General features: G+C 30.2%; 1 protein-coding gene across 8 annotated transcripts in view; it reads right to left on the bottom strand.

Annotated features, from left to right (window-relative positions):
- Positions 1–1,805: 1,805 nt before the first annotated feature.
- LOC143045408 (protein phosphatase 3 catalytic subunit alpha-like) overlaps positions 1,806–11,611 on the bottom strand; it is a 30,548-nt gene continuing 20,742 nt past the window's right edge. For 2 of the 8 annotated variants that reach the window (XM_076217885.1, XM_076217889.1), the window contains 3 exons: positions 8,548–8,632; positions 6,123–6,220; positions 1,806–5,755 (listed from right to left, as the gene is read on the bottom strand). In XM_076217885.1, coding sequence (XP_076074000.1) covers positions 5,631–5,755; positions 6,123–6,220; positions 8,548–8,632 — 308 coding nt within the window. In that variant the 3' untranslated portion in view covers positions 1,806–5,630. Of the gene's footprint in view, positions 5,756–6,122; positions 6,221–8,408; positions 8,494–8,547; positions 8,633–9,930; positions 9,976–10,141; positions 10,154–11,611 lie in introns of all 8 variants that reach the window. The other 6 variants (XM_076217884.1, XM_076217888.1, XM_076217887.1 and 3 more) reach the window with 5 other exon arrangements.

The following is an 11,611-nucleotide window of genomic DNA, read 5'->3' as shown; positions in this document are numbered from 1 at the left end:
GTAGATCTGTAAGTCAAGCCCCTTTTAAAATAGATCAAGTTTGTTCTTGTGTACCTTTGAAATAGCGTTCAGTAGCTGAAAGTAATCCGTGTTATAGTCATCAAAATGTTTTTTAGTATACTTTGTGTAGATCTGTAAGTCAAGCCCCTTTCAACATAGATTAAATTGATTCTTGTGTTGAGTTCTGTTGTTTAACAAGTCCCAGATTAGGGGAGGGCCAAATATTACTATATTTGGGAGCCTAAAATTCAGTAGTTGTTGGTTGGTCTGCTTTGCTTGACTTTTTTTTTTACATAAATTTGGTGGATTGATTCTTATTTTCTTTTGCCTTTTATAGCTTATGGGTTTGCTCATTGAAGGAATGTAGAAGATACCAAATGGATAATCAAAGTGATGACATTTACAACATAATGGCAAAAACAAAAACATTGAAAACTGAAGATTTAGCAACACGAATTCAACCCAAAAACTGTAGTGCTGCAATTGTTACTGGTGATAGTTGTCTCATTTGCCATTATACCACAAATCCTTATTTTCAATTCTAAAATGACTTTCTTTAGTTTTGGATACAAAGCCATGTTCTAATTCCAGTAAAACATGGGCTGCACGTGATTGACGTCACAATCGAAATTGGAACGTCAGATGCATTTTAAACAACAACGGAGATCAAATTTGACCCTTTTGTTGATGTTGCTCACTAGGAAATTAAATAAAAAAAAATTCTAAAAGTAAGTTTGAATGTTTCTGTTCTTTTTTTATTGTTCAACTTGATTTTCTATAACGTTTTTGGTTCATCAAATCAAAATGGTCGAGCGTGTATTATAGGTCCGCTTCGAAGTACAAAAGTTCAAAATATTCCTATTAGAATCGAAATAATTCTATCATGCCATGCTCTATGCTCATTTTAACACGAGTAGGCATTATATTTGTAAACATTTAATACCTCACTAACACTCAGTATTAAGATATTGACAAATATAATGCCTACCCATGTTAAAAATGATCATAGAGCATGGCATGAAAGAATTATTTCTTAAATTAAATCAGACTTAATTATAAACTTTATATCTCTGCTACTCTTTACCCTCTAAATATAAAGAAATAAGGTTGTTACCCTGTCCAGCAGAATATACACTTTAGGATGATTTTCTAGATCATAGTCTATCAACTTAGTAAGAAAACTTGGTGCCAATCAATGACCATAAAAATGAGTTCAGTCGGATGATCTTATCATATGAACCTGTAATTCATATATTGAATCTTCATATCTAATAAAGTTGTGTTTTTTTTAATTTTACTGCAATTATGTTTTGAAGTTTAATATGAAGTCCAATTTCAGTCAACTATTAAATATTTTTATTTAGGGGCTGGTTGAGGTACAACTCTGGATGCAGGATTTTCTTGTTGTGTTGAACACCCATTGGTGGCCTTTGTCTGTTGTCTCTTTGACATATTCCCTATTTTCATTCTCAATTTTATTGATATTTCATTATAGTATTAATCATGGAAGAACCTTTTAGCAATTATCTAACTTGAAATTTCAGACAATCTTTGTCGGATGGACATACAAGACCATATATATTTGACTTATTACTAAAAACTGAATAAATGGTCAAATCAAGGTTTCTGTAAAATATTCATCATTTAACAATGAAAATGCAGTCTAAGACAATTGGATGCATACCAGATGATTAGCATCAGTATGAACAATAAAGATTTCATCAAAGAGTTACACTATCACTACTGCTTCTTAGAACTGACTCCCTAGTTTCCACATCTCCTCAATATTTATATTGACAACAAGATTTGTTCATAAATTATTGCAATTATTTTTATTAAGTATAAAAAAAGATTTTGGTGGTAGAGAAAATGGTGTGAAGGAACAATATGCTTTCAAATTCAAGCAAAAGACTATTAATAGGGAACAACACCTAAAATTTCCAAAAATTTAAATTTTATGAAAAAAAATTTAAATGCATGTAACAACAGATAACTTCTTAACATATTTGAATCTTGAAAATCATTTTAATGAAAAAGGAACATTAACTGTTCCGAATGAACATCAATAATAATAATACCATTTATACATCAGGAAATAAACTGTACGACCACAAGTGCACCAACTGTACTGAAATATCACCACTGATAAAATGTAGTGGATTCTTCTTCATCTGCTTCAATGGAAGACATTCTTCCTGCTATAGTTGTTTACTACTAGCTCAAATGATAAATGCTAGATAACTATAATATGATTGCCCTAACGTTACTTGTAATTATAATAGTTAAACACACTATAACTTGTTGAAATCTTTAAACAGACATATCAAAAGACAAAATTTGAATAACTAGACAACGAAAATGTTCAAGATTATCAAAATATGACAATTTTACTGCAAAAGAATGCTCTTGTACAATTATGCAGATTCAGCATCTTTTATAGTGTTACAATGAAAATAAAACCACACTATAATTGACATAAAAAAATATGAATCAAAAAGTTAATTTTGTTCTAATATAAGCAATAATTATGCTGAAAAAACTATTCAAGAAAAAACTTCTTTAGACAAAAAAAGTGTGAATCGTATTGATATCATGTGGTCTGATATTTTCTATTTTTGCCTATTGAATTTGTCTCATTCACTGTCAAAACTGTTTGGAGGATTTGAAGAAAGCATTACTTTTAGTACTATTGCACTGTAGCAGACTGTACTATATAGCAGTTGAACATCTGTCCAACAGGCATTTTTGTTTCTATTAAAAAATTTATACATATAATTTTTTTTTTTCAGTCAATTAAAACTTGGATAAACCAATAATTCAGTTAGCTATCAAAGGCCTTATCTAATAGTTTTAATCTATTGTAATATTTTTTCCTATCAACTGATCATTTTTTTCCCCCAAAGATCCATACTGTTGGACAGTTAAGCAATTTCTGCTTTGGTAAATGTAATTGTGATATCAGTACATCATACGAAAACCTACTCTCATATTAAGATATATTATATATATAATATAAACTGACCAGCATCCATATCACAAATTGAAGGAGCAAATAAAAATCCACTACTTGTATCAGTTGTTAATAAATACCAAGGATTATTATGTCTGTTTTTGCGTCAGAAAATATAAGATTATACATAAATATAAATATATGGAATGCAACTTTTAACAGATTCTGCAAATATAAGGAATAGGTATAGATTCATAACACAAAATCTCTCACAATTAAAACTCAAACAACCATCATGTATACACAAATGATAAAACGTATCAACTTGCATTTGGATTTCAATAAATTGAAAATATAATTTATAACGTTGTATGATACACTTACAATATAGCCATTCATAAGATAAAGAAACAAAATAGTCTGCTAGAACAAGACATTTAACCCTGGAAAATAAACCTATGAACAACACAAACAAAAAGGAACCAACATACTGTACACAACATAAAAAGTTTAAAGAACAATCTTCTATATCTATCTTGCACTTGCCCCTAAATATAATTTTTTTCTCTTATATATTAGATTTGTATCCGCTTTAAATATAAGAGATATGTACATTTGTGCATGGTTAATATTGACCTGAATACTCCATCAAATTACACATTGTCCCTCACATGAAGAATTGTTGTTACTTATTGCTGCGGGAAAATTTCCAAGTTTGGGCTTTGGAGGCTTTAGAAGCCATTCATCACTTATTTGTTCAATAGAAATTTTTAAAGTGTATTTGGAAACTGATGGATTTTGAGTTTTATCGGTGATGTAATTCAAACCTCGATGTAATTGTACTTCCTTTAAAAGCCTCATGTAGCATTGTTTTTAGTTATATCTATGTAATACTCATCTCATTCTCTGAACTCATTATGCACAAGGAAATATCTAACTTATCATTATAACATATAACACTCCTATTCTCATCACAAATATAAACACAGACATCTAAAGTATGAGATTCTAATATCAGATACTGTATCTTCCTAGCTATATCTGAACTGAAGAAACTCAAAATGATAATTCTGTATCACAAGCCCGAACCTTGTTATTCTTATTTACAATTGAAAGGAATGTTGGCTTAATCTACATGGGAGGGTAAGAACTTGTATTGTAAGAATTATGTTTAACAGTTACAGCATTACTCTGTTGGCTAAACATTCAAGTTTCATTTCTAACTAAACTTCTGATATAACACATGAAAGCAAAAGCAACAAAAAAACTCTAGACATTAACAACTGCAGGATATTTTATATTTTACAATCCTGAGATGTTTTTCATTAGATATTATCACAGAAATTTTGTAGACATACAATAGATAATAACATTTACCCATTTAAAAATGTATGTAGTACAATAGGTGCTTTAGTACCAAGAACATTCAATTAGCACTATTTGATTACTTATTTTGTTATCAATTTTCTGATAGATAAATATGCGAAAGATGGTGCAATTAATAACGGAAAATATATGTTGATTTGATTCCTGAAAGTAATTCAATACTTCTATATATATATATTTTTTTAATATTTCCAAGTAGTGAACAGTTATTTAGAATTGTTTTCTAGCAGTTGTTTGTAACTGTTATTAAAAGTTAAAGCTTCAGAGGGAAAAACAATGTTGAAATCATGTATAATAGAACAAACTTTGATCAAAATTCAAACATACACTTACAAAGGAAAAAAATTCAAACTTGAATGTTCTTAGTATCACATCAACTATAAACACATAGGTCTAAAAATCTTCCCATTAATATCTGGAACATAATTATTCCCCAGCACACAAAGATGCCACAGAAAAAAGATGATGACAATTACACTTAGTATGAAAATAAACTGGGACTAGCACTATGACTAAAGAGGATTTAAAACAAAACATTCATCTGGCAAGTTCCTACTTGACATCCACTTCAGGGGGAAATATAACAAACAGATTTAAAACATTCCTTATGAAGCAGTGTCGATGTGGACATCTACAGCCATGGATAATAAAAAAGTTGATTAATTATAATAATAAATATTTGAATCTCAGAAAAAAGTTATTTGTTCTAATGTAACATTCTGCGTACTCATCACTTGCAGCACAACCAATATTAGGCAGAGATAAGATGGTTTGCCAAGAGTATGTCTCTTCTTACTAGGTCCTTGCTGTGATAAGCCGGTCCACAAATGCCAATAACTGGCTGTTTCCTTCTGCCTTCTGTTTTAAGCTGCGTTGGACTGAGCATTGTGGAGAACTCTCGTTAAGCTGTCCATAAAGTGACATACTAAGAAAAAGCTGGCCTAACAAACACACACACTAACATTCATATAACGGATTGACTAGATCTTGAAAGGAACAACTTGCAGAACATTTATACAGTTTGTGAGCATTCAAATTATGAATTGTGTAGACATTTCAGCAGAAATTTCAAGTAATAAAATATTTAAGTTATGTTTCTGAATTGCTTTTAGTCTATAAATACTGCATTCAATAATATACAAACTAGAGATCAAAATGTTCAATCTTTTTCCAGTTTAATCATCATGCATACATAGGCCAGCTTTTAGTCAGGAATGTCTTGGGACAGACCCATTGGACATGGTTAAAATTATCACGTAAGGAGACCAGCTCATTCATGTCACTTGATAAGTCTTTAACTACTATTGTGGGTATTATTTAACTGTTCTCGCCTAGGTGGCATTCGTTCATTCATCTTATCTAAACATTTTGCCTCTTCAAATCCACTGATTTTGTGTGTAGGTGAAAAACCACTGAGAGCTACAAATATAAAGATGTATATTGTCAGGTCATGAAATCTTCAGCATAGTTGATATATAATTTTATAAATATGTCCTGATATGAAAGATTTTAATATCGAAGTAAGTTCCATTTCCAATTAATATATTATATACATATTGAAAAACCTAAGTTCCATTCATGTTAACATATCTTTTACAGCATTGAATTTTTTTAACGGTCAAGTATTTCATTGAGGGCTGTGCCAGGAATATGATCTTTAATTCAAATTACTTTAATGGCATCTCATGTAAATTGAAATTATAGAATCTAACTTTAAAGTCCTAACCTTTACTATTATGCATTAACTTTTAATTCTATAAATCTGCAAGTGTTATAAATAACATACCATTAGAAAGTGTATCTTTCCCTCCTGATAACGCTCCCATTGGAAGAAGACCATTTGGAGTAAGTCCCTTGAGCTGTAACACACTTTCACTTTCTTCTCTGTAATATGAAAATTATAAAATTAGTTTTCTTCATTTTTCTAAAATCACATTTATAATATAACAATGTTGAATCAGCAGTCAAAAGCAAGTCATTTGTATAAAATGTATCATATATTAATTTGATGTCATCAGTTCCTTTTTTAGTACCTAAACCTCAGTTAAGAGTGATATGAACTGACCAATTAGGTAAATTTGTATCCAAGCTGCTAAATGGTTTGAAGAGAGATTTGTTACAACTGATAACGACTACAGATACAATTGAATTGATAAGAAGAGTGTGCACTTTGTTATTCTGTTAAATATCAAGCTTTTACTTTCTTGACTGTAGCTAGTTTTATTAATTGATGCACATTTTTGTTTTTACTTATCCCTGGTCAAATTGCCATACTAAGTTACCTCATAAATGTAAGCTATTCAATGTAGTGAGTAACATATTAGTTGATTGAATAATTAAGGCAAGTGTATAAAGTGAATATGTTACATCAAATTGTGTGTTTTATAAAAATAACTCTAGTGTGTGCACTAGTTAATAAGTAGGGTGAATATATATAAATTTCAGTCCCATTCCTTTCAAGCAGATACTATACATACTTATCTGATTAAAACCAAACTTCAGTTTACAACTACTGTAAATTCAGATATTATTGCGATTTTGTCATTTGAGACTTTAATGAGAATTTGAGAAAAATCCTGTTAAATTCATATAAAATATTTTTCACAATAATTTCTGAATTAGTATGTTTCATGATGATAGAGTTATCTTTAAATGTTAAAATCAGACTAATCCAAAAGCGTGATAAATTTAATGCAAGTAAAGGAAAAGATTAATTCAATTTCCTGACTATACATGTTCTGCTAATTTTATATCTTAGGAATCTTTCATAAATTTTGGTCTACTTTTTATAGGTCAACCAAACTGTAATAAAAGTTGGACAAATAACCAATACTAATCATGATAAACTTAAATCTGTTTCAAAAAAGATTGTCCCCATATGTTGATTTATTTCTTCAGTTCGTAAATTTTTTTCACCAATTTTGACCTATTCTTGTTTTCACAATGATAGGACTACAAACAACTTTGTTTAAACAGATCTTCATGCAGTAAATCAGTAAATGGGAGCAATAAGTCTGATTTTAATTAGTACATGCACTAAATATATTTCATGCATCTAAACAGTAAATGTAAAAATATCTACATCGAACAAGTTATCATCAGAAATCTTTTGCCAAATGCTAAATATGAAAGGTCTCAAATGAAAATGGGATAATACTTCTCTTGGTACTGGTTTTACATGTAACCTCAATAACATAAATAACAGTTATATTTCAACATGACATTCTAACTAATAATGCTTTTAACTTGCCATTTAATAGAAAGATGTTGAAAGGGTATGTAATGCTGACTCCAGTAAAGAAAAAGGTAGTTAAAAATGGGGATTACTTAAAATATTGTTGGTCCAAAATTTGCTCCTTAGAAATTATGTTGCATAAAAACAGGTTGGTGACAATCAAATGATGGATAACAAAAGATTTGCCTAAACTGTTTCTTTGACCGTAGATTTTGAACCAAGTGACCACAAAATCAGAAGAGAATTTATCCCCACAAGGCAGTTCAAACATTTGTAAGTATATAATTTATGGCTCAAATATTGTCTGGATTATATTTATCCAAATTGCTCTATTAATAGGAAGTGAATTTTACTTTGACCTACTTACTCAATATGTGTGGTATCACCAGTACCAAGAGAAAGGAAAATAAATACAACACTGGGTACACATATAGGTAAGGAAGCATAAGAAAATGTGTATATATATATTATAAAACTGTTATTTTATATAGTGAAAATCTACAAATATAAACAAAAAGGTTTGCAAATTCCTGTAAAAATCAAAGAAAAAACTTTTCCCATGCTAAATAAATTGAAATCACTTCACTTGTCATTCATTCAGTTGAAATCGGTAACAAATATTCACTATTTTTCTTGTTTAAACTAAAAAGCTGAAGGCATAAATACAGTTCCAGTCATGTTTACTGGTGATTTTAAAGCGAATTCATGATCACATTTGTCATATTAATAAACTTTTTTCCTTTTGAATCCAACATGTAGGCTTCAATATTTAGCTTGGAAAAAACTAAACTACTCCAGGAAGAAAGTAAGTATCCATGATGAAGTCAGCTGACATACCTGAGAACTGTGAAGACCCTAGCCATTTTTCCAATGGCTCTGATTTTGTTCCTAATCACCTCTTTTCTTGCTGCCACTGCACCATCTGTAATGTAATTAACAAACACACACTGAGAAATTAGTTGTCAAACTAACATACCTGAGCACTGAGAAGACCCTAGCCATTTTGCCTATGGCTCTGATCTTGTTTTTAATCACTTTTTTCCTAGCTGCTACTGTAGTCCCTGGAATCAAAGCACAACTGCATTTTACCCTGCTATAGAACAGTTAAAACACATGAACTGACATTCCTTCTAGTGCCATCTTGTGCTGTTTTAAATGAACTTGATTTTTAAATTAGTTTATATCATTGTTTCTGTCAAAAAATCGTTTTCAAAACAATACAATTTCAATAAGCAGAAAATGTCCATAAGGGAAAAGATACAACTAAAGTGTTAAATCATAAAAATAAAATCAAGAATTATAAATAAATCTTATCTATGTAATAACTCAGCAAGGTAAATGCAAAGCTAATCCTACTTGTGCTATTACTCCATTCAGATTTGCAGCTTTTGTCAGATGATAATCTTCAGCAGCATTTTAATATTTATGTAGTAAAATAGCCAATTCTTGCTGCAGAGCTGCAGTTAACAATTTACAACAAAGCACTAGCTAGACTCATAAAATTATATATTTATAAATTAACATGTTCTAGCATAGCTCACAGTAAAACTGGTGGGCTAACAGTAACAGATATTGTACAGCAGAAAAATGGAGCCCAGGGTTCACTATTGACAAACAAATTCTACTTGTTACCAGTGTAATTGTTAGTTCAACTGACTGAACCCTGGTGTTTGCAACATACTAACTAGCACAGGACTACTACAAAAAGCAAACAAATGACTAAAACAGAAAATAAAAATAAAGTAGGTGAATTAGAGCAAAGTATAAAGCGTGGAAGATCTGAAAGATAAGGCATTATTCTGATTATTTGGTTATATACGTCAGACAGAGAGTCAAGCAACTAAGCTGCCTGACTTGTTAGTGGCCTCAGTCACATGACCAGTATTTAACAATGCATCAATGTTAACATGGTCAAACATGTCAAACATGCAAGCTTGGTAAAGTCCTTAGAAAATATTATATCTTTTTGTATCAGTGATTACTTGATTAAAAAGTGTTCTTGGTTTTATTATGTGTTCCTGATTTCTTTGCTCACACGAGTATCAATTTATTTTCCTAAACTATTTCAACCCTAAAATTTCTCTAAGACAAGTTACACATGTTACGGTGAGCTAAATTAGGAGATTTTGTTATTATCCTCACTATTGTTATTATTATACATAAATTAAAACATTCATTTATACAAAGGTTACTGAACTACTACAATGTTATATCTCTGTGGGTACACATAATTATGTAAAACATAGATCAAACTTGACATCACAGAATGCCGTGTGAGTTGTACTTATCAAACCAGGAACAATTTATAAAACCATGTCTTTAGCCATGTCAGATTATTTTTTCAGGACTTTAGACTTACTTGTCTCTCTGTCTACCTCTTTAAGTGTTATTTTTCTCGCCTGTTCTAGAATTTAAAGAGTTGAGATAGTTGAGAAAGATGCAAACAGAAATGCAGAAAATTTCTACAAATTAAAGAGATTATACACTGTAACACAATTAAAATATGCAAACTAGCTTTTTTTAAAAGGTAATATAGTTATTTATATATAAAGCTTGGGCTGTGCACTTACCATTACGCTGCCCTAATTGAGCACATGCAGGGATTTTCAAGGAACCCAACAAGAAAAGAAAAAGAAGAAAACAAAACACATTTACAAACATTCATTAAAAACATAACAAAAATTTGTGTAGCACAGCTTGCAAAATAAATATGTGGCTGATATGCATATATATAAACAAGACTGTCCCACTACAACTTCGTTTAAATTTGGAAACAAATTAAAGATGAAAGAAAAAAATGTTAACTAAAAAAAATTTTGAATTGTTTTTTTTTTTCTTCAATTATCTGATCAAAATTGCAAGTAGATTTTCTAATGGAACAGCTTTTTAATTTATTTTTGTGATGTTACTTCAAGCTTACAAAAATTAAAGGTTTTCCAATAATGAATCAGTCGTTGATTATTCTAATATTTGTTTAAACTTTTAAAACACATTACTTTTGTGACATCACAAAAACAAACAAACATTATGAACATTAAAGCAATCTGCACACTCAATTTTAAATCATTTATTAACTGGATTAAATATAACAATTACAGTATACTGGTGATTTTCTAGTGTCTACTAAACTTAAGCAAGTTAACTTTCAATTCAAAATTCAAAACACCATGCCACTTCATACAAATCAACATCCTTTGACATTTGTGATGAAAAAACACTAAAATACACATTGACATGAAGAAGAAAAGTGTTTTCCCATAACGGACAAATTAACAAGGCAATTCAGCTTTTTTGTTTTTACAGACCATCTGACCATAAATTTTAGCAAAATATGAAGAGAAATTCAACATCATGTATGATTATTGGTGCTGAGTCTGGTTTACAGTTCAAACTTGAAATGTTTTAATTCTTTTATTCAAAAATAAAAAGACAGATGGATTTTAAAATCTCAAACCAGAAGTATGTGTCTGACAATGTTTCGCATATGACATCACCGTAACACTGCCTACCAAGTATGAAGTCATTCAATTCATTAGTACACAATAAAGGTGTGTAGAAAAAAATCATGGTATTGGTAAACAGGAAATAGGTGTCTGGTAGATCCTTAAGCGTTTTGAACTTTTCACTTATAAGCTGCTGATCAGATGTGTAGTAATTAGTTCAGTAGTACCAGAGAAAAGAATCACAAAGGGACTGGGGATCAAACAATCAACCAAACCTTGAATGCCATATAGCCCTTACTCTTAATACATGCACAAGTGAGTATCCCTTCCAGTACCAGTTCAAAATTCAAAAGCCTTGCTTCAACTAGTATTCCATTCACATTCTCAGAATATATCATCACCAAATTGTATGTTGATATGAAGACTTGAGGTTCAACATAAGCACATTAAAGGAGTTCCTAGGAAATCAATTTCCAATAGTCACGTGACAAAAACATATGCAAGATTAGATTTAATTTCTCGACTCCAGACTTGACAGAATTGTCTATTTACTCACTGATGAATTCAGATCAATTTGAGATCAAACATTGACATTCA

Source organism: Mytilus galloprovincialis, chromosome 9 (assembly GCF_965363235.1).
Source record: "Mytilus galloprovincialis chromosome 9, xbMytGall1.hap1.1, whole genome shotgun sequence".
NCBI lineage: Eukaryota > Metazoa > Mollusca > Bivalvia > Mytilida > Mytilidae > Mytilus > Mytilus galloprovincialis.
The sequence above is the reverse complement of the archived record's forward strand: the minus strand, read 5'-3'. Positions and strand labels throughout refer to the sequence as shown.